At 40.0% G+C, this 27,548-nt stretch overlaps 1 protein-coding gene across 2 annotated transcripts in view; it reads left to right on the forward strand.

Annotated features, from left to right (window-relative positions):
- UNC5D (unc-5 netrin receptor D) overlaps positions 1-27,548 on the forward strand; it is a 150,686-nt gene that overhangs the window by 121,536 nt on the left and 1,602 nt on the right. For both annotated transcript variants that reach the window (XM_034761949.1, XM_034761950.1), the window contains 5 exons: positions 2,665-2,833; positions 4,158-4,385; positions 7,902-8,051; positions 14,536-14,700; positions 19,359-19,537. In XM_034761949.1, the coding sequence (XP_034617840.1) occupies positions 2,665-2,833; positions 4,158-4,385; positions 7,902-8,051; positions 14,536-14,700; positions 19,359-19,537 (891 nt within the window). The remainder of the gene's footprint in view (positions 1-2,664; positions 2,834-4,157; positions 4,386-7,901; positions 8,052-14,535; positions 14,701-19,358; positions 19,538-27,548) is intronic.

Consider the following 27,548-nt stretch of genomic DNA (forward strand, 5'->3'; position numbering starts at 1 on the left):
GACTAAAACTCTCGATTCACAGCCCCTGAGGGTAAATGTAGTGTTATTTGCAGCTTAACCTATATTTTGTTCCCACTATGGGAGATGAATTATCCAACTTTGTGCTGGAGGTAACTTTGGCAAACTCCCTCCTTTCTCCTCCCCCCCTCCCCCCCGGCCTGTATTTTGTGTGTTTGTCAGCAGCATCCATTTGGCATAGGAGGCAAGAGTTGAAGGATGTGTGCCTGTTGAGAGTGAGATAGGATAGAGATGCACCTACCAAGTTAAATAACTAGGGTTTAACTCATTCTCTGGAAATATGCTATTGTTATCACTTCCAGCAGCAGCATCAAAATGGAGATAAGGAGATAAAATGCACCAGTCGTTCCTGAGTTACAGTAGAGAAGGAGTAATAATTGAACAACTTACCCAAAATAAATAAATAGCAGTTTGTCTTGAAGGTTTCTAATAATTCCAAGATCATTTCTATGAATCTGTAAGAAACTCAGTGCATCTTTTATGAAAGTTGTTTATGAATAACGTTTTGTGCTGTTGAGAGAGGTTTCTTCATAGTACTCTTAGGTTTATTTATTTATCTCTGTTTAAATCAAATGTGATTGGTAAAGAGTAGCATTCCTTGCTGGTTGATTTCATTTATTTAATTTTTCAAATGCTTTCAAATTACTTTGAAATATTTGAAAGAAAATACTTATTTACTTTCAAATATTTCAATTTATTTATTTTCCCAGTAGTGAATTATTTGTGAACCATTCATGATTCCTGAAAAAATGTGGTAGTCACAAGCATAATTAAAGTACTTTGGATGAATACATTTTGAGACTCTGGGTTGTTTCTGAGCCCTTCATTTGGAATACTTGCATATGCTTAAGGATTTTGCTGGATTATTTTTAAATTCAGCGGGACTACCGATATATGGAACATTAAGCTTGTGCTTAAATGCTTTACTGAAGCTGGGCCTATTTGTGTTGTGTTATTGGTTATCAAAGCCATGTAGTGATGGTGAGTTTTGGCTCCCTGATTGGATGACAGACTTTATACAGAGGAGAATGGCAGACATACCGAATTATGCGCTTCTTGTTTGACTTTTTAGATAAACAAACGTAACGATTTCTCAATCTCGGGGGATTTGTGACCAATTAATATTTTGACTCCTGTAACAGCAGAGCAGAATCAGCCTATTTATTTGTGAATATATTTGTATACCCAGTTTTTTTCATTTAAGACTCAATCCTTCAAACACTTGAGCACATGTCTAAGTTTATTCACGTGAGGAATCTAATTGACATTACTTAGATTGTCAACTCTTTGGGGCCAGGGACCATCCTTTTGTTCTGTGTTTGTACAGTGCCCTGGTCAATGACCAGGACTCCTGTGTGCTACAAGGATATAGATAATAAAAATCATGAGTAAGGTTATGCACATGATGCCAATTCTTTCCTATCTTATGTCTATGCAACCAGGGCCGGCTCTGGCTTTCTTGCTGCCCCAGGAAAAAAAGCCTCCTGCTGTCCCCACCCACCCCGGCACAGCGGGGAGGGCGGCAAGCCCACCGCGGCTCCGCTGGCGTCTGGAGCCCCGGGAGCTGGGCAGAGAGCCCGGCTAGGGCTCCGCTCTCCCCGGCGTCCAGAGCACCGTGGGGAGGGCGGCGCGCCCGGTTGTGGCCCCGCTCTCCCCAGCGGCCAGAGCCGGAGCACCACGACGCCCCCCTCCAGGTGCCGCCCCAAGCACAAGCTTGGTGGGCTGGTGCCTGGAGCCAGCCTTGTATGCAACGTCACTGTCTTCAATTCTATGGGCAGATTTTGGCCAACAGGTATGATAACATTAGTAATAAAAACACAAGCCACGAGGTTGAGACATGGACCCAAAATACAGTCCTCCGATAAAATAAAGACATGGCGTAACATTTTAAATTATGCCACTTTTGTCTAAAAATTGAATCAGACCCTTTCTATCGCTTCCATTTCATTGTTTTGCATATGCATTTACAATCCAGAAAGTGAGGGAAAATTGATTTGTGTGGGATGGAGATAAATTTAGGTCTGAATGGATGAGCAGGGAAAGAGATTCATATCAGATACTATATATTTATAACTTAATGTCTGCTATCTCTCTATTACCTATTTTGTTCTATCGGCAGAATATAAATATGTTCTCAAACCAGGAAAATCATACTCAATCTGGGAAAATTTGTGAGAAGCTGTATTTTTACACCATAATTTGTTTTATCTTTACTACTATGAAAATATTGTTGATGACAAGAAAAGAATTAGATGGTGATATTGCCAGCTGGTGCATAAAATAAGCCTTACTTACATAGAGTAATATTAACATTGTATTTGATTTATTCAAATGGAAAAGTACTTAAAGAAACAAAATCCTGAATTGACCAGTGGAGAATGGCTTATATGTGGCCTAATAAGTGTCTTTCACATCCAGCTTCAGATTCTATACTGAAATTAGCACAGTAGTTGGTTTTCCGTTTTGTCTGTAGCCAAAATCTGAGTGCCTCGGCCATCTGCTACACAAATATTTTAAATATTTGTGTATTGCCGTTAACAATAAATTAATTCCATTTTGATGATAAATGCTCGATAAGTTTTCATTCCTTTTAAAAAAGACTTAGAGATTTTTTTTTCTTCTTCTCATATTTATTTACATGTGAAGTCTACTGCCAGAAGGCACAGAAGTTCTTCTTGGTCCAGAAGTCACATGTGGCCCTCCAGATGTGACTGTCGCCACTCCTTTTGCCTTGACTATACCGCATTGCGCAGAAGTAAATTCTGAACACTGGAATATTCACTTGAAAAAAAGAACACAACAAGGGAAATGGGAGGTAAGTTTAAACTGCCCCTCTCCAAAGGCCCTACTGATGGTGAAAATATAAGATATAACCATCCACGCTGAACTTAGAGCTAGTCAAATGGGGATGGTGGGAAGAGACAAATCCAGATGTTTTTAAAATCCTTTCCCCCCACTGAAATTCAAAACTGATGAAAAATTTCACTGCATTTTATGATCTTGTCCCTGTCATGTGATTTAGGTTTAGCTTCCCAAAGGTCACATGACGGGTCAGTATCAATTGACTCCTGTTGTGTCTGCTGTTTCTAAGCCATTAAGAAATTCAAGTAGGTCTAAATTCTCCTTGGAGACCCACCCATAGCTAAACCTGACCAGTTGGGCAAAACTTTACCATGATGGAAAGAGAGGTAAGGAATTCCTTAAGAACTGAAGCATAAAGTTTCATATTTTTACCCAACATTTCTAGAGTAGAATCTTTTTGGACCTACATATTTCATGCCATTGTATAATTCCATTTAATTGGTTGCCTCAATGGATTACCCTGTGTCAGTAATGTGTACAGGTTTATTAAATGCTGCATAAAGTAGTTCCCATTTTCAGTTCAAGCTTTCAAAGTATCAGTTGACTCAATTGAGTTTTCCCATTTTTCCTCAAGAGGTGGAAAAGCCCAATAGTAAAACCATCCATGACTTTCTTAACTTTCTCTGCCTGCCCCTCCCCAAGGATTTTATCCTATTTGTTGCACTTTTCTGCCTCATTTCAAGTTCAACATAGTTCTTCGATACTTGATGCTGTTGCATTCAGTACACAGTCGGTTCCATCAGCACTGGTTGCCAGTATTCAAGGACTACTGAGGAAGAATGAAATATTGCAGTGCAAATTCCCCAAACCATTTATCTCATGACAATACAACACAGCAGAAGGGTACGTGAAGACAAAATGTTGTATTTTTTTTTACCAGAATAAACATTATCTTGATAGATGCTATAAGAGGATGTTAGCTGCAGACTTGTTCAAGGTTTGCTTATTGACTTCCATCTTCAAGGTAATTTCTTAACCTGACATTAGGAAAAATTAGCTAGGAATCCAAGAACACTTAAGAAGATGCTAATATTGCTTATGCATCATGATTATTACATTCTGCGCACAATGGATTCTGCACAATATATAGCCATAAGTGCTGCTGCTGACTCAGGGCTAGATTGTGAACACTTGAATGAATAAAGTCTATGCAATCTTGCCCATAAAGTATTTTACGTTTCAAACAAATTAGAAAAAATGAAAAGAAACTAACAGAAATGTCACGGCACCTTTTCTAAAAAGCCTTCTGATTTTGAAATGTGGTTTTCATTATATAGGAAGTGATGTCCATGGAAGAGGAAACTACTTCCTGCTACTGCCTATTGGATCCTTACGCCTGTCACATTCTCTTAGACAGCTTTGGAACTTATGCTCTCGCTGGGGAGCCCATCTCTGACTGCGCGGTTAAACAGCTGAAAGTGGCAGTGTTTGGCTGCATGTCTTGCAATTCGCTGGATTACAATCTGAGAGTGTACTGTATGGACAACACCCCTTGTGCATTTCAGGTACATTATTTCAACTCATGAATTTTATTTTAATTATTTTTCTACAGAATTGTGATCATGTATTATTTCTATTACTGTAGCACCTTAAAGCCCTCGGCCCTATACTAACATAAAACAAACAGATGATCCCTGGCCCGCGGAGCTTTATGCTGCCACGCGTCCTTTGTGATTTAATTCACTGGCGAGGTCACTCAGGAGACCAGGGTACTACTCCTGGCCCATCCACTGACCTGCAGTGTGTCTTTGCTCCCAAACACTTCAAGTGTGGGAGAGGAAACAGAGGCACAGAGACATGAAGTGATTTATCGAGACGCTCTCTCAATATGCATTTGCGCTGCGCCAAGTACAATGGGGTGTGACTGTGATACAGATACTAAAATATCGGTCGCTTCCCTTGTGATGTGTAATATTCATCAGGGTCATTAACCTTTACATTCTCATTAGTCATTTTTCCCTTTTTTTGAATTGCAGCAAGAATTGGTAGGTGTTTTTTGACCCTTTCCATAAGAGTTACACGATAATTGTGCATAATATCTTTTAAAAACCTCAAATGGAACCCTGTGGTAGTTCATCAAAATTAATTTTGATTTTTTTCACATGGTGTTTCTGTAGAATTTGCCTTATTTGGAGTATGCCATGGCTGCAGCTGTAATAAAACATTTGTCGTTCGGGAATAGAGATGAAGACAGTTGTGACAGCTGATTTTTAATTTTTTTCCGATTCGTATTTTACATCACAGAAACATGGCTCTCTTAACAAAGCACACTCTAATATCACTATGTTTTTAATAAAAGAAAAGCCACCAAAGAAAAGCTAGTGGTAGCTAGAGAAGTATGGTAGCTCTGCACTCACTGCCGAAAAATGGATGGTATGTACAGCTAATGTCTAGTAATATTTGTATGCAAGGTCAGAATTGGGGCCTTAGAATTTCATTCAGATTTACCAAGACAAAGGCACATATACACACCCCTAACTTGCACTGGGTCAGAAACTCAGCTGGTATAAATCTGTGTAGTCCATTGACGTCAGTGGAGCAACAAGAATTTTAATCAGCTACGGAGTCTGTCCCATTGTTGTGTGCATGTATGCCATAATAATGAATGTTCAAAACAGTAATACTACAGGGCTTCAAAGCACTTTAGCAAGCAGAAATTCCAGAAACCAGTATTCTGCAACAGAAGAACTGTGAAAATGGCACATATGGGAAAACCAGAAACAAGTTTCTTATCCAGAGCAAGAGCAACCCACTATCGTTTTTTTCAGACTCATTCTTCTAGCATGCTATTCTCTTGCTGAATGATTCATCCAGCCTGAACTTTATTGAAACAAAACAAAAAAGCTTGATTTAATAGGAACAGTTTGGTTCAAAAATTGCTGCTGCATTCAGAAAAAAACAATGAAGGAGACTAGAGGGTTTTTCCCCCTTAATGTTAATGAAAATAAATAAGTAAGACGTGTCTATTTATAATTTAGATCTTAATTATTCTTAAAACAACTTTTAAAAAAAAATCACCATTTTTTCCACTTATAGAAACCAGCACATGTTGTCTGCACATAATAAGACTATTATATATTTATGAAATTCTATTTTCTCTATAAATATCCTATGTCAGTTCAGTGCCAGCTTGCTTTTAAATATAGAAATTGAGTAATTATCAGAAAAAATGTCAGCAATAGATAAATAGAAGCACTGATCTGAGTCAGGGCTACTGGGTTCTGTTGCTCATTTGTAGTACAAGCTTACATTCCTCATTTGTGAAATGGGGATATTCCTGCTCTTAATATAGGTGTTTTTAGCAAAAACAACGAGGAGTCCTTGGGGCACCTTAGAGACTAACAAATTTATTTGGGCATAAGCTTTTGTGGGCTAAAACCCACTTCATCAGCTGCATGGAGTGGAACATGCAGTAGGGAGGTATACCTCCTTGGGGCAGGAGTAGTCTCTCTTGATACTCTTGGCACCATCTGAGGTACAAACAACACTAAAGGTGACTTCATGGAGTAACCACAAGCCCTGAGTAAGGTTGCACTGCTCCAGGGACCAAACTGTGACTGAGTCGAGATTGTATCTCTGATTTCCCCCTTCCTCTAGCAGGGAAGTAAACTGTGCCAGCACTTTTCCATGTACACCTTACTTCCCCCTACACTCTGCCTCTGCTGCTCTGGCCAGCATGTCGGAGATACGTTAATGCTCCCCCCACAGAATGAGGAATGGCAGGTCTACAATATCTGTGATCTGGGCAATCTCCACAGGTGCACCCTACTCTGCTACTATTATTTGTATAGGACTAAGTTGTGACCCAAGAAGAAGTGTAGGGGACTGACGTATAGGAAAAGATCCCAGCCAGACCAGTCCAGATGTGTGAAGCTGCAGCGTTGACAGGTCCCAAACCAAAGGAATCATCAGGTTTTTCCCCTCTGTTATTCTTTGTATTATTTTTTCTGTAGAACATGGATGCATGTGGCATTTAACACATAGGGTGCAATCCTTGTCCCACTCAATTGAATGGCAAAACTCCCAGGGCCCAATTTATAAAGGTATTTAGGTGCCTAAAGATGCAGATAGGAACCCAGTGGCATTTTCAAAAGTACCTAGGTATCTGACTTCCATTGATTTCTGTATCAGAGGGGTAGCCATGTTAGTCTGAATCTGTAAAAAGCAACAGAGGGTCCTGTGGCACCTTTAAGACTAACAGAAGTATTGGGAGCATAAGCTTTCGTGTGTAAGAACCTCACTTCTTCAGTCTTGCATCTGAAGAAGTGAGGTTCTTACCCACGAAAGCTTATGCTCCCAATACTTCTGTTAGTCTTAAAGGTGCCACAGGACCCTCTGTTGCTTTTTACAGATTCAGACTAACANCAGTCCTTTTTCCCCTGCTTGGATGGTGGCTCTTGTGACCCAGATGCCAGTCCCCCAGGATTTGGATTGAGCACATCAACCTGTCTCACACAGAAATCAATAAAAAGCAACAGAGGGTCCTGTGGCACCTTTAAGACTAACAGAAGTATTGGGAGCATAAGCTTTCGTGTGTAAGAACCTCACTTCTTCAGTCTTGCATCTGAAGAAGTGAGGTTCTTACCCACGAAAGCTTATGCTCCCAATACTTCTGTTAGTCTTAAAGGTGCCACAGGACCCTCTGTTGCTTTTTATTGATTTCTGTGTGAGACAGGTTGATGTGCTCAATCCAAATCCTGGGGGACTGGCATCTGGGTCACAAGAGCCACCATCCAAGCAGGGGAAAAAGGACTGATTGACGGTGGAGAAGGAGGAGTTCGGTCCCTCTGCCTCTAAGTGTGGTCCCTACTTATCAGTGCCAACTCACCTTATCAGGGCTATGCAGCATAGACTGCATTGCTACTGCCTGTTCTGTTGTAGCAGCACTATGGATTCATTTTCCAGGGCTGTCTGTCTGGCACCTTTAACGAGCATGCACGTGTGTTTACTATTGATATTTTCAATAGTAAAGACCCAGTAAGCCTCATCTTTGTTTTGTTTTTTCTTCCCGGCTCCTGTAGGAAGTAGTTTCAGGTGAAAGACACCAAGGAGGACAGTTGCTGGAGGAACCTAAGTTGCTGCATTTCAAAGGGAATACGTTTAGTCTTCAGATCTCCGTTCTTGATATCCCCCCTTTCCTCTGGAGAATTAAACCATTTACTGCATGTCAGGTACTTGTCAATATCATACTTTTTTTAAAAAATTCAGAGGCAGTATGAGTTTTTACCAGTAAAGGTAGAGTGCAGGCAAGGTAGCTGCCACTTTTATTTTGTTTTCCTAAGAAAAGCGTGGATTTAATCTCTGAGCAGCCAACAAAAACGCAACGATGATTGTGAGAAATAAGGAATGAAACATGTCCTGTAAAGCACAGTGGTTGTAAATCTCTCTCAGCTTACAGAAACATGCTTTTATTTTCCCCCACATTGCATTTGGCCCCAGCTAACTCCCTACATTTGGGCTCAACATCATCATTCCCGTTAAGAGCAGTTTTTTGATAACAGTAATTGAGTTGTCATTCCTGGACTTAATGCAAACAGTGAATGATCAGCTGAAATGGAGTGCATGTCCGTATGCATTTGAATATCATGGGTTCAAACCATGGCATGTATACATTTAGGCTTAGAAATGATAGAGCAGCAAGTTCTCCCGCCTGTAGTGCATTAATTAAAGAGGTTGTCTAAGATGGGAAGAATAAATCAAAGTGAGGGAAAGAGCCTATCAAATGCATTGGTCCCTGAAAATTGTAAGCAATACATTGGCACAAAGTGTGTTAAAATAAAAGAGAAGAGCTTAATTGGTATGTCATTTCACATACCCTGCAAGCAAGTAGACAGAGAAGAGGAAAGCAGGGTCTCTTGTGATCTCTGGGCAAAATTTGCCCTAAATGTATAGGCAGATTGTTCTAAATATCAGCGAGACTGAACCAGAATGCAAGCCCTATGCTAGAAATACAGATCATAGAGCATGAAGGTAATTTATGCCACGTAATTTAAGCGGTGGAGGAAAGAGAATGATACTTCTTCAGAGCATGTTGTGGGAATGACAAAGTATCTTGTTCTATTATGATAGGTTTGTTTTGTAAACTGTAAAATAAACAATCATAATCTATAGGTCCACCTCCCACTTGTGTTAAACACACATTAAAATCTGTAGTTATATGTGCATTACTAAGCTTTTCTGCTAATCACAGGTTAGGGTTTGCTTACCCATAGATAAAGGCACTATAGAGTTCAGTTAATATCAAATCTGCATCACCACCTGATTAACCCATCCCAGAGAGTAAAAACCTTGCAGTACAATCAAGAATGATTCAAGGCACCATTAGAAATAGTTTGCTTACAGAAGACTCTTCTAATAAAGATGGAAAGCAGTTGCACTCATTACATTTGGGGTACTTTGTGCTGATCTCGTCAGACTGACTTAGTAAGAGAGGGTGGAGTGTCTTTCACAGGTTCCACTATAAAGAATTAGTATCATTTAAATGTCCAGTATATACAAGAGCAGATCTCTTAGTGACACTGGTGTGGCTTAAATGAATTTGCATACCCTGGTGCCTACAGCAAAGCCAACACATTACAATGGAGAGAATTCAGTCCCCTTTGCCACAGCTAGTGCAGCAAAACAACTCATTTCAACAACTAGAATTCTACATTTTAGTCTGACGTGGCTTATTGCATGGACATCTGCAGTGGGGGGCTGCAGTTACATAAGAGAGAGAGAATCAACCATTTAAAATTAGACTTGATGATAAAGTCTAGCCAGGGAAGGATAATCTAGATGACCCACTGGGATCTTTAAATACACAGAAACATGGGGAAGAGAGTTGGAAAGACTTCAGTGAGAGTTATTTCTGGCTGTTTATTTCTGCAGAATGATGTCTTTAGGGCATTATCTCCTTGTTGGATGTGAGTCTCCAGTATGTGCAAAGTGGTGAGAGTTACTTGGAGGCCCCAAAGCATTTTGTGTGTGGTTCAGCACTTTCTCTAATGCCACATACAATTTCTATGAATAAATATATTGTTTATGGTGTGTTAAACCTAGGTATCTGTGTACTCTGCTGGCAAGCAATATTCTGGCGCTTCCAGGCCAAATTGAGCTGCAGGGTGCTGTTAAAACAAGTCCTGATAGCCATGCAAATTTCTCCATATTTATCTTTATGGGTTGTAAGGGCCTCACTTTGCTGGATCTAATGCAAGTGGCACCCTCCAAAATAACTATTAAATGTATTGCTGAGAGATAAAAATTTCAGATGAGGGAGCCATATCCCAAATAGCAGCATTTAAGTAATAAGTGCTATGTCTGCTCTAAGAAGACTGCAGAATGGGATGGTTGGAATCAGGGACCTGCGTGAGTTTTACATGTAGTGCTCAGATTACCCACTCTTGCAGCATTGGCGGCAAACAAAAGTGTCTTCAAAACTTCTGTCATCGAAATGGATTTGACAGGATGATACTGAAGCCAAATAAATATTTGCATTTTATAATTGTGTGTAATTTGAACGACTTGGATGGCTGAGAATAATAATTATTGTTTTTTCATAGGAACTGCAGCACAATTTGCACTAACTTCATATTCTCTGCTCAGTGAAACGTGATCTGTGATGAATCTTTAGATCAGCTGACAGCTTAGATTTGGGCCCTGCATGAACAAATAAATGTCACCAACTTCTGTCCTCTAGAAGCCCAACCCTGAGCCCTAAAATCCATTTTTCCAGGGCACCACAAATTTCTCTCCAATTTTGACTCCCTTTTTATTTCATGTCCCACCCTCAACATTTTCCCCCAGAACCAAGGAGATCTGAAAGAGGCTCATGTTGACAGCACTCAGAGTATGCTTGGCACTTGACAGAGCTATTAAAAGGCCCTGTCCCAAAGAACTTATCCTCCCCTTCAACAAAGTCTGTTACAATCTTTGTGGATGTGACCCAACAAGCGAGGGTGAGTGCTATTGATACCTCAGATACAGATTATAAAATCTCATACTTCAGGCCATAAACCAATCTCTTACATCAGAGACCAGAATGAGACAGACATGGGATAGTCTGCTTCCCACAGTATTCCTCCTTACTTGTGTGTAAGTGCTACCTTTAGCGCTGAAGATGATTATTCTGGAACAAAAATCATTACAGTCACTCAATTTTTAATATTTTTTTAATGTTTTCTTTATCACCATTGGTATCATTGCTACTGACTCAGGAGCTAAATGTAGCAATGGATAGATAGACCTAGGGCAGATCCAGACTGGCAATTCCCATGTTCCTAGCTTGCAGATAATTGGGTTTGGTGTGTGCATCTTGATTGTTCCATTCGGAGAGAGAGAGAGAGAGAGAGAGAGAATGAGTGAAATAATTCAATTCTTGGAAAGCATGTGGCAAAGTTGGAAGGGATTTGAATGATGACCCAGTGGTGGCTTCATAAGTAGACAGGGATTTTGTTCCTTGCAGAGTGGGCAGTATGCAAGAGGCATGGAAGTGAGATAAGGAGCATGTCCATGCCCTACTTAGCACCCAGACAGAGCAGCACACAGCTCCTGTCAGGCAAAAAAGGCACCCGATTCCTGCCTAATGCTAAGATCCCAATTCAGCATGGTGTGGGATTGCTGAAAGCGGTGCCCAGTCTCCCTTATTGTAGCTTTTGTGATGCCCTAAGACCACCAGGTTTGCCTAGACTGTGGCTGCTTTAACTTGTGTTTTGCAACAGTCATCTGCACAACTGCCTGGAAAACAAGATGTTGAACCTGAATCGGATAATATAGAGGCAAGGGCAGTATGGATATGGGCACTCAGGTCCACCCACTTGAAATTAGGAGGAAGGAGGAACCTGTATCTGAGTTTCCAGTCTAGAAAAACTTTCTATGAAGTAACTGAATGCCATGGCAACATGTCATAATAAAGTGTCACCCCATGGTGCACTGCCAGAGTCATGCCCAGCAAGCACACTGATGTTAGATCCCTCTCCGTGGATTAGGGAGAAGGAGGTGAGCTGAGTGTGCTGCTTTTTGTCTTTGCAATGGCAGGAGGTGCAAGGCCTGTGGTAGGATGCTTTTTACAAATTGTGAATCAAAAGGAAAAGTGGTGGAGGTTAATCCCACAAAAGATCCAGCAGTATCGGGGGAGAGTTTTCCTGTAATATACCAGCTGCATTTGGTCATGTTGGGAATCCCACAGGAGCAGACACTTAAAGATTGGGCTCCCTACCACCACTTTTACAAATGATAGGAGAACCCCTCGAGAGGGTGTGTGTCAGATCAGGATAAAGCTCAGACAAACAAGGTATGAAGCCAGGCAGCAGCCACCTTCCTTAAGTAAAAAGCTGCTGTTTTTCCCAGCACCTTGTGTGTCTTGGAGGATCCAGAGCCTGTCTCCTGATAGGAGATGATTTACATTCTCTCCATCTGCTAGGAGCCTAATTATAATGGGGAATCAAACTAAAAGCATTTCCACAATACTTTAAACACTCAGAACTTCACAATACTTTGTCGTCTTGTATTACTTTACACATAATTCTTCTCAGCTCAGCGAGTTCCCACATGAGTCCCTCCCCACTCCGAACGAAAGCAAAGATGATTACTCTGGAAAAATCTAATTACAGTTGCTCCATTTTTAATATTTTTTTAATGTTTTCTTTATCACCATTGGTATCTTGCTACTGCTATGGACTCAGGAGCTAAATATAGCTCTTCTAATTACTACTTAGTGCATCATTTTGTGTAAACCCTGACAGTCTTGAGATGATGCAGAGTTAGCTGCATTTCAGGAGTGAGTAAAATGATCTCGAATATGTATCAGCCCTACCTGCCTTCAGAAAGGCGCAATGATATTTTTGTTTGGAAAGTGCATTGATATCTCCAATGGAAGCGGGAGGTAGATGTACAAAGTATCATCATATAATTAGTTTCATAGGGGATATAGGTTGCTGTGAGTGCACCGAGTCTTATATACAGATAATTAAGAAAAAGGGGTTCCCCTTGGATAGAAGGGAGGTAAGGAAGAGGAGCTCATGTGTTTTCCACTGAAATGATGTATTAAAGGTCACACTTTATGTTAAGGTTCAATTTCTAATTAACTGATAAGAGGGTTAATATATGATTTAATGAGGATTAAAAACACTTGATTAGAGTCCAGCAGCTACATGGTTGCTTATAGTCAGCTATAACATCTTCTATTGATGTGAGTATAGCCACTTAAAACACACTTATGTCTATAATATGCTTTAGCATCAATTAATTTATTAACCCTTTACAAATGGAACCATAATATTAAGTATGACCAGATTAAATCTGATTTCTGTTCTTTCTTTCAGTGGCCAGCTCCGAACACTTCTCAAATCACGTCTTTCTTTCAATATTTACAGAGCTAAAATTTAAAGAGAACACAAGCAGGGAAACCAACACGGGTGCAAAATATTTGAACGTGCATTTGAAACCCAATTCTCTTCCTTTATGTTAAGAGAATGGCTCAGATGAGCCATTTAATGCTTATTCCCCCAAATATCAGAGGGGTAACTGTGTTAGTCTGGATCTGTAAAAAGCAACAGAGAGTCCTGTGGCACCTTTAAGACTAACAGATGTATTGGAGCATAAGCTTTCGTGGGTGAATACCCACTTTGTCAGATGCAAGGTATGGACGAAGTGGGTATTCACCCACGAAAGCTTATGCTCCAATACATCAGTTAGTCTTAAAGGTGCCACAGGACTCTCTGTTGCTTATTCCCCCAAACACACTTTCTAATTTGTTGTGACTTCAAACAAAGTCCATTAAATTTTAAATATTTTGAATTACTTTCCCTGTTTAGATGATTGCAAATGTTGAGGGAAAGTTATTACAGGAGTCCTGTATCCTTGCCTTACAGAGTGGGGTGAGAGGGCTAATAGTTTTCTTAGAACTTTAATGTTGTGAAAGGGATCCTAATTGCCCCGATTGGGCATATGCTGTCCTGTGCACTTCGACCTTCATCATCATAGGAAATCAGGGTAGCCAGGAATACCTGAAGTTTTATACTGACCCATTACAGTAATGGTTGTGTTGTGCATAGATGGTATGAATTCAGAAAAGGAGCAGTGTGAAATGGTCCAAAAAGAAAAAGATAGGGAAATGTCTCTTGCATTCAACCTGTTTTCCTTTTAACTTTAGCCTAACTGTGAGGTGCAATGTGCTCAAGAGAAGTGTCTGAAGTCCCATCACTCAGATTTAAATTGGACTAAAGGCAGCACTGGAAAATGTGCTGTACAGATTGATCCTGCACTGGCTCATGGAAGACTGGTTGACCTAAGGGAGGGGTCTCTTCCATCTCCAGTTTCAAGGATTCTGTAATGCTTACTGTGAAAGCTAGAGAGCCCCATGGTTGGGCAAGAATTTGGAATTCTGGAGTCTGATGGGGTAATAAATAAACTCCTCTGAGTGAAATACATTTCTTATTTTGTTAAAAGTTAAATTCTCTCTCATCATCCATGTTGCTGAGTGAAATTTAAGTTTGCAGTAATTTTAACATTGCAGTTTTCAATTGGAATTGACATTAATTAGTTTTGTGCTACTCGACATTCACAGGGACATTATTACAAAAGCAATTTCAGCAAAATCGTGTATATAATTATTATTTATCTCCTGCTTTACAGTTGTCACAGCTTCTCTTTCTCTGGGATGCATTTCTTTCACAGGAAGTTCCCTTCTCTCGTGTGTGGTGCAGTAACCAGCAGCCACTGCACTGTGCCTTTTCACTGGAGCGTTACACTCCTGCAACCACACAACTGTCCTGCAAGATCTGTGTTCGGCAAGTCAAGGGCCATGAGCAGATCCTACAGATCCAGACATCTATTCTAGAGGTAACTTTTTCATCTGGTTCTGTTCCCTATTCTGTCACTAAGTTGCTGCGTAACATTGGAGACAACCCCACAAACCTGCCTCAGTTTACCCTATGTAAAATAGTGTTGCCTTTATAGCTGTAGCCAGTATTTCCCTGCTGGAGAGCTGTAGCTTTTCAGCTCAGCTTCTCAGTGGAGGAGAGGTCATTGATGCAGAGTCTGGATATAGCAGAAAAGTAACTTGGTTTATTTACACACCCACACCAGTCATTGAACTGAGGTGGTCAAAAACATGTAGGCAAATCCTGCCATTGAAGAATCTCAACTCCTAATGAGCAAACTTTCCCTTGTTTTCTGATTAAAGTCAATTCATGAGGCAAAGGACAAAAATCTGCTGCTGCTCACACAATTCCCAAACTACCACCACCACACAGCATGTCTTACCAAACCTGAACATTTGCTCATAAGTAGAAGGACTTGGAAGACTGCGCATGGCATGACCACCTGGTGAAGATTGTCTAACAATAGGTATCTCATCTATGCTTTTAGGGCCTGCTTTATTAATGTGAGAAAAGCATTGTGAGATTTCTGGGCAAAAGGCACAACATGCATGTGCAAAGGTACATAACTAAAGGCATTATACAGAGGAAGGGGGACTAGATAGGACCAGAAGTAATAATACCATACAAAGATAATTTACTGCGGCAATGACAGACTGGCCTGAAGCAAGTAGGTATTCACAAGTACAAAGGAGAAGAGGTAGGGCACATTGTATTGCGCAGATGAGCACAATGAGGCATGGACAGATTTTAGCCACAAAGCTATCCTTTCCTCCCCCTCCTTAACTCCAACTCTAGAATATGGTTAGCTGAGGGAAGGTACGCTCAGATAGATTCTGATTGTGCAGGAGGTCCTTGCAGGATTGTGGCCTTAACTCAGTTTCTGGATTCACTGCTGGATTTTTGTTTTGGGCATCCAACGTCTTGCAGATCATCATGTTCAGGACTAACAGTTTTTTAAAACACCTGACAGCAGCATAGTACTTAGATGCCGTGACTCGATTTGCATTTGTTACCTTAATGTTCAATAAGCGCTTGTTTATGATCAGCATGGAAAAGGACCTATTCTGAATAATATGAGAACACAGGCTTCTCCTATGAAGCCTCGTGGTGCGTATAATACATAATCTCAGTGCTGGATTTCAGGGAAAGAATATGAATTGTGGAAGAGGTTATCAATATTAGAGAGAGAAAATGTTGAAACTTTCAAGGATATGAGAACAAACTTTACATGGCACTTATTTTATCCCAGAGGTTTCTTACAAATAGAAAGGTGACAGAGCAACAAATTTACAATGTGGTGAAGCCCTTTCAAAAAAACAGTGTAAAATGTGGGGTTCATTATATGAGGCCCTTGTGGTTAATGCATTGGATTGGGACTCCAAAGACTGGAGTTCAGTTCCTAGCTCTGCCAAGCACAGACTCCTTGCATGGGAAAGTCACTTAATCTCTTTGTACCCTCAGTTTCCCACCTATAAAATAGGGATAGTGGAGGCATTTTCTGTCATGTCAATTTACATTGTAAGCTCTTCAGGCCACTGGACTGGCTGTCACTGCATTTGTATAGCACCTAGCAAAATGGGGCACTGATATTGTAATACAGATAATACATAGAAGTAATGTTTTCAATTAGCTCTGTTGATTTTTTCATATCTCCCTTGTATGCCATTGGGGATTTTTGTTGTGTCTTTGTTTCCCCCTGCATGACTCAGTCCAAGTCATGAAGGCCATTCAGTTTGATATAATTGTCCCTTTTCATGATTTCATAATAGTTCATTATTAAAAAAAACAGAATATGGCCAGCTCAAGTCCCCCATCTATTTGCCATAACTTCTTGCAGATTTCTGTCATCTATTTTTCCTCAGTTTAATGTTGCAGTTGTGGTTTTTTAAGGAGAACTAGCTGTCCATAAACCCCAGGTGCATGTTAGAATAAGAAAACTTGCCATATTAGTGAAGCTGTTTGAAGAGAGCATTCGATCTCCAAAGATGATGGAAGGAGGAGGATAATTTGACTGCCAAAAAAAAAAAAAAAAGGTGGGGGTGGGCCTGAATACTTGAACTTCTCATTGCTTTACAATTCCCACAGCTAACCAGATAGCAGTGGCTTATCTCAGAAGTGCAGGGTATGAAAATCTATTGTTATTCTGCATATTTAATTTAAACAATCAGGAAAGGTGATGTATCTACTGCATTCCTATTACTTTGCATGGATGCCTTTTAGGATGTATCATAAATGTTATATGACGATACTGGTAACATCACTATAATTTAATATTTATACTTCAGTAGCATCCAGTGGGGCCTCAATTCAGAATGAGGTACCATTAATTCAGATGTCTACACACACAGACAGTCCCTGCTCTGTATAGCTTAAAGTCTCATCAACTGAAAAGAGAGGAAGATGGGGAAGATGTTGAAATGTGAATTAAGTCAGAAAAGCTTGTAAAACAGAGGAAATGTATATCTGTATCCATGTTTATTTCCAGATCATAAGTGGAAATACTTACTTTATAGTATGCAGTATAGTTGTGTTGGTCCCAAGATATTAGAGAGACAAGGGGGGCAGGGCCGGCTGCAGGCACCAGCTTGTCAAGCAGGTGCTTGGGGCGGCCGCTCTGGAAAGGGGCGGCACGTCCAGATATTCAGCGGCAATTCGGCGGACGGTCCCTCACTCCGCCTGGGAGCGAAGGACTTCCCACCGCAGATCGCGATCGCGGCTTTTTTTGTTTTGTTTTGGCTTCTTGGGGTGGCCAAAACCCTGGAGCCGGCCCTGCAAGGTGGATGAGGTAATATCTTTTATTGAACTGACTTCTGAGCCACGCAGAGCTCTTCTTTAGTTCTGGGAAAGAAACCCAGCATCACAAGAAAATGCAAGCTGGAACAGATTGTGTAGCATAAATAGTTAGTTTATATTGTAAGAGACTATTCAAGGTAGAGTGGCCTGTTAACACCTCTGCGGTCATAGGACATAGAGGAGATTATGGCTTATTACAACAATCTGTAACCCGCTCAATCCATCATTTTTGGTGTCTAGCACAGTAATGAATTTAAGTTCTCAGGTTCATCTTTTGAAAGTGTGGTGCAGGTTTCCTTTGAGGATGAGGACTGATAGGTGAGATAGGATGGTTTTATCAGAGATCACTCTGTCTTATTTTCTTGTGCAAGTTCATTCAAGAGCATAGTGATTGTCTGATTTCACCCACATAATTGGTATTGGGGCAATTACTGCACTGGATGAGGTATACCACATGTTGTAATAGGCAGGTATATGGGGAGCAGGGGTTGGTCATTGTAGCAGTGGACTTACATATGCAGGTTTTGCATCTGTTGCACTTTGAGTTGATGTCTCCTGGTTGTCAGCACTACAAACTGCACCTGGGATCTCCAGTTCAAGCTGGGCTCTGTCTGCCTCCAAACCAATAAATATCACCACTAGTGATAAGGCAACCTGCAATTAAAACAAATTGGATAATGATGCCGAAGGTGGAATAGAATCCCACTCATTCTCCCATAGCTGTGTTGCCTCTTGAAAGTTTAACATGAGTGAAAACAGTACACTCAAGCAAATATAACTCAGCACCATCACTTCATATTTATTTTCTTCTACATTCATTACCTCTTTGGGTGTTTGCCTGAGTAATAAACAAACCTGGGTCAAAATAATCATGACAAACTAATTATCCAACCAATTTAGACTTTTTTCCTGTTAATTTATGGGTCACAAACATAGCACAATGTTATGAATTTGGTAAACATATTTTATTTGATGGGTTATTTGCAAACTGCTTTTATGACCAAAGTACTTGTTGTGAGTATTCATTTGATTATGTCATGAGCTATTATTTCTGCTTCCTTGGATGAACTTTTTTTCAGCTAGAAGTACTTCATAAAAGATTATATTTCATTGCATCAGGAAACTAAATTCATTTCTTAATTAAGTGAATCTTAGCTATTTTGGGGATTATATAAATACCTAAATGCAGAAGATAGTTGTCTAAAACAAATGGGTAGGTTGAGGGGACTATACGTCTGAAAATCTCTGTTCTCAGTACAGCCCAGTGTGTGTGAATGATTAAGTTCATGAGCAGAGAATAAAGGACAAATTGAAATGCAAGTAATTCAGCAAACTTTCTGTAAACTAGTTTAAACACTCAGTGGGACTGGAAGGGACCTTGATATTCCTACTCAATTCCTACATTTCTATGATTCTATTTGACTGTTTCAACTAAAGTCTTTCAAATTTGGCACATTGTGACATAATCAGAAAAGAAACAGTACATTCAATCAGTAAATGGCATTATAGTTGTGTGTGTCTTAATGCTGAAAGGAAAGTTATTACTAATCAGAGCGTAAATCAGTGTTGACAAAGAGAATGGTCCAGTGGTTAAGACACTAACCTATAACTTGGGAGGCCTGTACTTAAGTCCCAGCCACACCACAGACTTCCAGTGAATTTCAGGGAACTCACTTAATCTTTCTGTGCCTCAGTTCCCAAACTATAAAATGGGATAATAGCAGTGCCTTACCTCAAAGGGGTGCTGTACAGCATTCATGTACTATAAAAGGACCTTAGATACCTGCTGACCTATTAATCATTTTGTTTTTATCTCGTGTGTAGAATGAGAGAGAAACCATCACTTTGTTTGCACGTGAGGACAGCAACTTCCCTACACAAACTGGTCCAAAAGCCTTCAAAATCCCATACTCCATTAGACAGAGAATATGTGCGACATTTGACACACCCAATGCTAAAGGCAAAGACTGGCAGATGTTAGCACAGAAAAACAGCATCAACAGGTAATGGAAGGCAAGTTTGAAAGGTGAACATTGACATACACAATGGGAATAATCTGCTGCTATGATTTTTTTTTTTGCTTGTCTAAAATATATTTGAATAAGAATTACTATACTTCATCTGGAGGAGAGAGAGGTTGCTGTTTGCAGTTCATACAGGGCCGGCTCCAGGCACCAGCTTGCCAAGCAGGTGCTTGGGGTGGCCACTCTGGAGAGGGGCGGCACGTCCAGCTATTCGGCGGCAATTTGGCAGACGGTCCCTCACTCCCACTTGGAGCGAAGGACCTTCCGCCGAATTGCTGCCGCAAATCGCGATCGCGGCTTTTTTTTTTTTTTTTTTTTTTTTGCCCTGGAGCCGGCCCTGAGTTCATACATCTGTTTTTGTGATTAACAATTGAAGTTTACCCTGAGAATGTGTGTTTTGGGCCAATCCTGCATGGTATTAACTTGAAAATTCAGACTTCTTTATCTACGTTCTGGAACGTCTTCTCCAATACATACACATGCTGTCTTAGCAAAATAGGCAATTGCAGAAGCCAGGGAGATTGCTGTGTGATAAGATAGTTTGAATTGGAATGTGAGGAAAAAATTACATTAGTCTGTGGAGAGAACAGGCCAAATAATTTTTTCAGTGTGTGTCAAACCCTAACGGACGTATGATATACTAACTGATATTTTTGTCAGGTTAAAAAAGTATGTTTAAAAAAATTTCCCATCTGTGCTACCTATAGTAAGCATTATTAAATGTGAGAGAACTACGGGGGGAATATCAAATTTATGCTTCTTGTTTAGTCCATTTTCATCAAGTGGAAAAAAACAGTCAGACTTACTTTCTACTTCTCATGAAAATAGTACAGGATAATATTTAAATATGTCCAAATAATTGGTTTTCATTGGTTGGGTGAACTTCATGAGAACATCTCAGTGTTACCGTGGTCTAATAAAGGCAAAAATTAAGAAGGCTAGTGAGAAGCAGGATGGTTTATAGGTTAAGATACTGGAGTGGGACTCAGGAATTAGTTACTAGTTCTGCCACATATGCTCTTGGATATAGTGAAGCAAAAAAAATAATCTCTCTATGCCTCAAGTCCTCATTTGTAAAATAGGGGGGCTCAGACAAATACTGATTCCTCACATGGGTAAGTCCCTTATTATCCTCCCATTTGCTGTCAGATACCCAAATATCCCTTCCCTGTAGTTAGGAACATGAAATAACTGTATAAAGTCTGATACAATGTATGGTAACTCTTGGTAAATTTTGACTTTTTATAAAAACAAATTCTGCAAAGACTCTCCACTAAAGCCTAAATCTTTGCTCTAAACCACCCAACTGTTCACCTAGATGCCTAACTTTGCAGCACTCTGTATAGGTGATGTTCAGGATAATCCCTTTGCTCCCTTGTGCTAATAATTTGACTAAGCATCTCCCCCCAATCTAGTTGAAGCTTACATTCCAAATGTGCTTTCATATTCCCATTTTCAATACTTACAATGTAGAGCTGGTTTTCATTTACTTTGAAGAAACTTCAACTGAAAGCTAAAGACCAGAGAAAGAACTATGGAAGTGCAGTGTTGTTTTGTTATTTTAACATTTTAGATGTTTCCCTTGCTCTAACTGTTGGTTGTTCCTCACATTCCTTTGTTACAGAGCAAGAGTTGGTACTCAGTAAAGCTCATAAGCAACAAGCTCCACTTTTTCTGAGGAAGGGATGATTTAGAGAGCGTACATGGTATTGTAACTTAACTCTCAACTCTTTTCTTCTCTTAAGTGAAAAAAAGAGGTAAGAGAAGAAAAGACTTAAGTGAAACAAAGACTAAAGAGAAGAAAACTTACCTCTTTTCACTTAGCTCTTCCCTCTTTCTTCACTTAAGTGAAGAAAAGAAAAGCAGAAAACTCTTAACGTTTCTTCTCTCTTCTCTTAGGCCTTGGCTACACTGGCGCTGTACAGCACGGCAACTTGCTGCGCTCAGGGGTGTGAAAACGCACCCCCTGAGTGCAGCGCTGTAAAGCGCCAGTGTAATCAGCACCCTGCAGTGCTGCACGCTCGCTCGCTCGCAGCGCTGCAAGCTATTCCCCTCGGAGAGGTAGAGTACTTGCAGTGCTGCGAGAGAGCTCTCGCAGCGCTGGCGGCGCAACTACACTCGCGCTTCACAGCGCTGCCGCGGCAGTGCTGTGAATCCCCAAGTATAGCCAAGGCCTCACCTATTCCCTCTTCCTTCTCTTAAGAGGAGAAACGAGGGAAGAGGGAAGAGTTAAGAGAAAAAAAGACGGAAGAGAAGAAAACTCTTCCCTCTTTTAAGAGTAGAAACGAGGTAAGAGTTTTCTTCTCTTACCTCGTCTCTACTCTTCGTCTTCCCTCTTAAGTCTTTTCTACTCTTAACTCTCCCCTCTTACCTTTTCTTCTCTTCCCTCTCTTAACTCTTAAGTGAAAGAGGGAAGAGTTAAGTGAAGAAGAGCGGTAAGAGTAGAAAAGACTTAACTCTTCCCTCTCTTACCTCTTTCCTACTCTTACCTCTTCTTCACTTAACTCTTTCCTCTTTCACTTAAGAGTTTTCTTCTCTTTTGTCTTTGTTTCATTAAGTCTTCTTCACTTAACTGGTTTCTTCTCTTCCCTCTTTCTTCTCTTAAAACTTAAGTCTTCCTTCTTTTCTTCTCTTAAGAGAGGTAAGAGGTAAAAGTTAAGAGAAGATGTAAAAGTTAACTTTTACATCTTTTCTTAACTCCTAAGAGAAGAAAAGAGGGAAGAGTTAACTTCCCTCTTTCTTCTCTTAAGAAAAGAAAAGACTTGAGAAGAAAGTGTTAAGACCTAAGTGAAGAAGACTTATGAGAAGAAAGGTGAGAGGGAAGAGTTAAGTGAAGAAGAAAAGAGGGAAGAGTTTTCTTCTCTTAACTCAACTCTTCTCTCTTAAGTCTTTTACCTATTACCTCTTTTCTTCTCTTAAGAGATAAGAGTTGAGAGGGAAGAGATAAGTGAAGAAACAAATGAAGAAGAGGGAAGAGTTTTCTTCTCTTAACTCAACTCTTCCCTCTTACCTTTCTTCTTGTAAGTCTTACCTCGTTTCTTCACTTAACTCTTCCCTCTTTCTTCTCTTAAGAGAAGAAAAGACTGAAGTGAAGAAAAAAGGGAAGAGGTAAGAGCTGAGGAAGAAAAGACTTAAGTGAAGAAGAGAGGTAAGTGAAAAAGAGGCCAGAGTTGAGAGTTAAGTTAACATATAAATAAAGGAAACAAGAGTTAAGTTAACTCTTACCTCGTTTCTTCACTTAAGTTAACTCTTACCTCAATCACTGCAACAAGATACCAGGGAGGGCAAGAGTCTAGCAGACTTAGCTTAACTGTGTTTTTAATCAATTTTTTAATTTGTGTCAAGTTTCTTAAGAGCTGCACTTAGAAACTGGGATCGGGGAAGAAGTCACGTGAGCCAGCCACAGTCAGTGTGTCTGGCAGGTATTTCTAAGGCAAATTGTATTGTTCATTATTTGTATTAAGATAGCACCCAGAGGCTTCAAGTGAGATCTCTTATTGTGCTAGGCACTGTACAGACACATTGTAAGAGACAGTCCCTCCCTGGAAGGCTTACAGCCTAAGCAGACAAGACGACATGTGAGAGAAAAGGAATGTTAGTATATTTGCACAACATCAAGTACCTCTGAAAATTGCCGTCCTTCAGGCCCGACGCTTTCATTCTCGTCATCTATACTTCATATTTAACCAAAGCACCACAGTCAGCGGCAGACCTACAAGTGGCTCAGTGAACTGCTTTCTCACATTACCCAATCTTTATCCTTTGTGGGATCTAGCCCTAAGTAAAACACCAACAAATTCAGGTCAGACTGAGCTCCTTACAGGATTATTCTTCACTGGTTTCTAAAGTCACGAAGCCAGATAAGACTGAACCATCATACACTTAGTGAAGGAAGAAAGCATAATTCATTGGGTTCTTTGGTGAATACAGCTCTGCAATCCCTAGCTACATATTGTACAAGCAGGATTCGTGTTAAACTAAGCCAGCTTGTTTCTGAATTTTCTCCAGAAGTGAAACATGCGTGCCTGTGTGTGTGACCGGAGGCTGCTCTGCAGTTTTTTGGATACCACTGAGTCTATTTGTCAGGTTTGCATCTGAAAATGAGAATGAGTCAAGTACAGTTTTTGTCTCTCCAATTACTTGCTTTTGGTATAAATGGAGTCTCACCTCTATTTTGCAATTAAAGAACTATAGAGAGTTGATTTTGGTCACATAAGTGGCTTTTATTAAATGAGACCAGTGCAATATCGAAGAGATTAATATTTTTCATTGTTTCAATTCCCCCTTGGTACCAATATTTTTTGAGGAGACCGTGTACTTGCAATGTTCTCCTGTTCATTAGAGACAATTTGATAGCTTTTCTCAGGTACTCTGTGCTATAAAAAGCAAATCTTTCCATCCGACCCCATGGATTATTATTCTAGTCTCAGAAAGAAACTCATTTAAAATTAGTGTCCAACGCAGAGAAGAATAGGCTGGAGGAAATAAGGATGCACTGGCAGGGGGTGGAAGATGACTTAATACACTTCACAGAAGGATGACTTCCCCTTTGATCTTCCCTTAGGAGCAGTGTCTATTATTGGGATAGATGGGATGTGAAAGCATGTGCATTGCTAATGGAACACACTGTTTTAATAGACAGCACCTCTGCATAAAACATATGTTTGGAATAAGATGTAAGCTCCTATTCAAATTTTCACTGTTTTCAAACAATGTCAGCCAGCCACTTGACCTTCGAAGGATGGACATCACCTGAGCTCCCAGTTTGAGCATAGGTTAGGATCTCATATTGGAATAGCTGACCCTGCCTTACTGAGAAATGGCATGTCTTTCCAAGCATGTTAGAAAGTATCCAACTCTAGTTTGCTGCTAGTACTTTTTTTTTTCTTTATAGTCCATGCACAATAAATCATAGCACTGGAAGGGACCTTGAGAGGTCATCTAGTCCAGTCCCCTGCCTCATGGCAGGACTAAGTATTATCTAGACCATTCCTGACAGCTTCTTGTCTAACCTGCTCTTAAAAATCTCCAATGATGAAGATTCCACAACCTCCCTAGGCAATTTATTCCAGTGCTTAACCACCCTGAGAGGAAGTTTTTCCTAATGTCCAACCTAAACCTCATTTGCTTCTTGTCCTGTCCTCAGAAGTTAAAAAGAACAATTTTTCTCCCTCCTCTTTGTAACAACCTTTTACATACTTGAGAAGACCGAGGGGGGACATTATAACAGTTTTCTTTTCCAGACTAAACAAACCCATTTTTTTCAATTTTCCCTTAACCTTTAATAATTTTTGTCGCTCTTCTCCAGTTACTCCACATCCTTCCAGAAATGTGGCACCCAGAACTGGACACAATACTCCAGTTGAGGCCTAATCAGCGCAGAGTAGAGCAGAAGAATTGCTTCTCTTGTCATGCTTTTAACACTCCTGCTAATACATCCCAGATTGATGTCTGCAGTGTGCTAGCCATTTCAAAGACACAGTTTGTTTACATAGCATGCAAAGCCACAGATATATTTTGGAACAAATAAATACAGGGGGCTTCACTTTATTTTTACATTGTTTTTTCTTTTGCATCATTATGATTTTTATTACTAATGAAAAGACTGGAAAGAGTGTTTCCAGCATTGTCAGCAGACGGAACACAGTATTTATCTGAGCCAAAGTTGTTATTCCAGTCTAATACACCAGTGGCACACCAGCATAGCAACAAGCATGAACAAAGTCATTGTACACTACTTCCCCTCATTAGCAAAAATATCCTTGCAGATAACTTTCTGATTATGCTGCAAACTCTACATTGTGTATCAAAGCCCTGATGCTAACATTAAGTTGCTGTATAAAGTGCAGGTACACACAATAGTCTGCAGGCAGTGATCATCTGGAAATTTCAAAGTACTGCCACTTGTTCACACACACAAGCAAATTCTGACTTTCCATCTTTCAAAGGCAGTGGCTCACAGAATCCAGGGTTAAATGGAGCTTCTCTGAACATATTGGTAGCAGTAGGGTGGAGAAGAGAACAGAAGAAACTGACACTCTCACACACACTCTCCAATCTTGGTATGGTAAAGGTTTTTTTTATCCCCACAAAATAATTTCACTTATATATAAAAAGGTCAGATTCTGACTTTCCTACATTGAGTAGCATCTTACTCAGCAAGTAGCATATTGACTTCATTGGAACTACTCATCAAGCCAGATATAACTCTACACCTGACAATGCACAGAAATCATTAATTGTACTTCACTATAGGGATTTTCTATATTAAGAGTCATCTTTTCTATCTAAACACACCGTTCACTATTCCTGTATAACATTTTGCCATTTAAAAGTGTTGTACACACTGCAGGGAAAAAAAACACCAACAAAACCTGTGAAAAGAAGGGGGGTTCGTCTGTTCTTTTTCTACCCTCAAGTAACAGCAGGTAGAAGGTGTTTGCTTAAATGTTTGCCACCAAAGTTTTTTCTAGATGTGCCTAAATGATAAATTGCTCAGCTATACTATGCTTTGTTTGGAGGAAGTTAAATTCTCTTCCATTATTACCTTTGAATGTAAACTAGCAAAGCACATCTGCACTTTTTATTTAACTCCACTCTAGTTTGCAAAAAGCAACAGAGGGTCCTGTGGCACCTTTAAGACTAACAGAAGTATTGGGAGCATAAGCTTTCGTGGGTAAGAACCTCACTTCTTCAGATGCAAGATGCACTTCTTCTTCTTGCATCTGAAGAAGTGAGGTTCTTACCCACGAAAGCTTATGCTCCCAATACTTCTGTTAGTCTTAAAGGTGCCACAGGACCCTCTGTTGCTTTTTACAGATTCAGACTAACACGGCTACCCCTCTGATACTCTAGTTTGCAGGTGGTTGGGTCGTTAGGATAAACTGTACCATTACTTACATTGAAATCATCACAGCAGGGGCTTTTCTCACATGCATAGGTGGAACTAAGCAAAGATGACCTGATGTGTGTGTTGATTCATTATCATGTTAGATTTTTTTTCAGCAGGCTTTCATCAGTAAATATTGATTTAAACTCCAATACCGGAAGGTTTAGTCATAACATTTTGGCAGGAATTATGCGATAAAGATCTATGGGTAATTACTTAAGAGGGTCGCCTCCTGGTAGCAAAGCTCCTTTGTTGTCCGCAGTGGCTGAGGGGAGTTCAATGCTATGTAATAACAGATGTGGGCCTTTTAGGGAGATGCGTGACGATTTCATCAGCTGAATGGATTCTGCATTAGAAAAAATCCAGTGGGAAAGGCAGCATACAAAATTGCAGTCTAGTGAAATGATCCAGTAGTACTTGGAATAAGCTTTTAAGTTACAGTTTTGACATTTCATTATAGAAATAAATAGGTCTATCAAACCTTAACATTTCTTTTCCATTCTATGATTTAATCACTTTCCTCTCCTTGCTCGTGTGTGTATATTACATACACACACAATATAAAAAGATTAGGCACATGTATATTTGCTTTTCAGACAATCATCCACGTATATCTATGGTGCTGACATACATATATACAAGTGGATGTGTCAAACTGAGGTATCATGGCAGAGTCTTAGGATAATATGCGTTTAAAAACCAGTTTGCAGAGCATTATTTGCAAGGAACAAAGTTCCATAAATCATGAGCATGTATCTCTTAAGAAAATCAAAATATACAAGTGAAGAGTCCCAGCAAAACAAATGATACCCATAACTCATCACCACAGATATCAGTAAGAAGTCAATTTCTTGACACTCAATTGCATACACACAAATATATTACATATATAAAGTTTACCTATACTACCTCGTAGAGTTGCTTTGCTGCCTAAATTATGTAGCAAATTCTTAATATACACACACATCCTCATTTATCCTTCCTCCGATAAACTGAACCCATGTCAACTGAAGGTTAGGCATTTCCATGCACTGCTACTTCCTCCCACTTATTCGAGTCTTGTATTTATGAAGCTTGTGGGGGGGAGGGAGGAGAGGGGAA

This window comes from Trachemys scripta, chromosome 2 (assembly GCF_013100865.1).
Source record: "Trachemys scripta elegans isolate TJP31775 chromosome 2, CAS_Tse_1.0, whole genome shotgun sequence".
Lineage (NCBI taxonomy): Eukaryota > Metazoa > Chordata > Testudines > Emydidae > Trachemys > Trachemys scripta.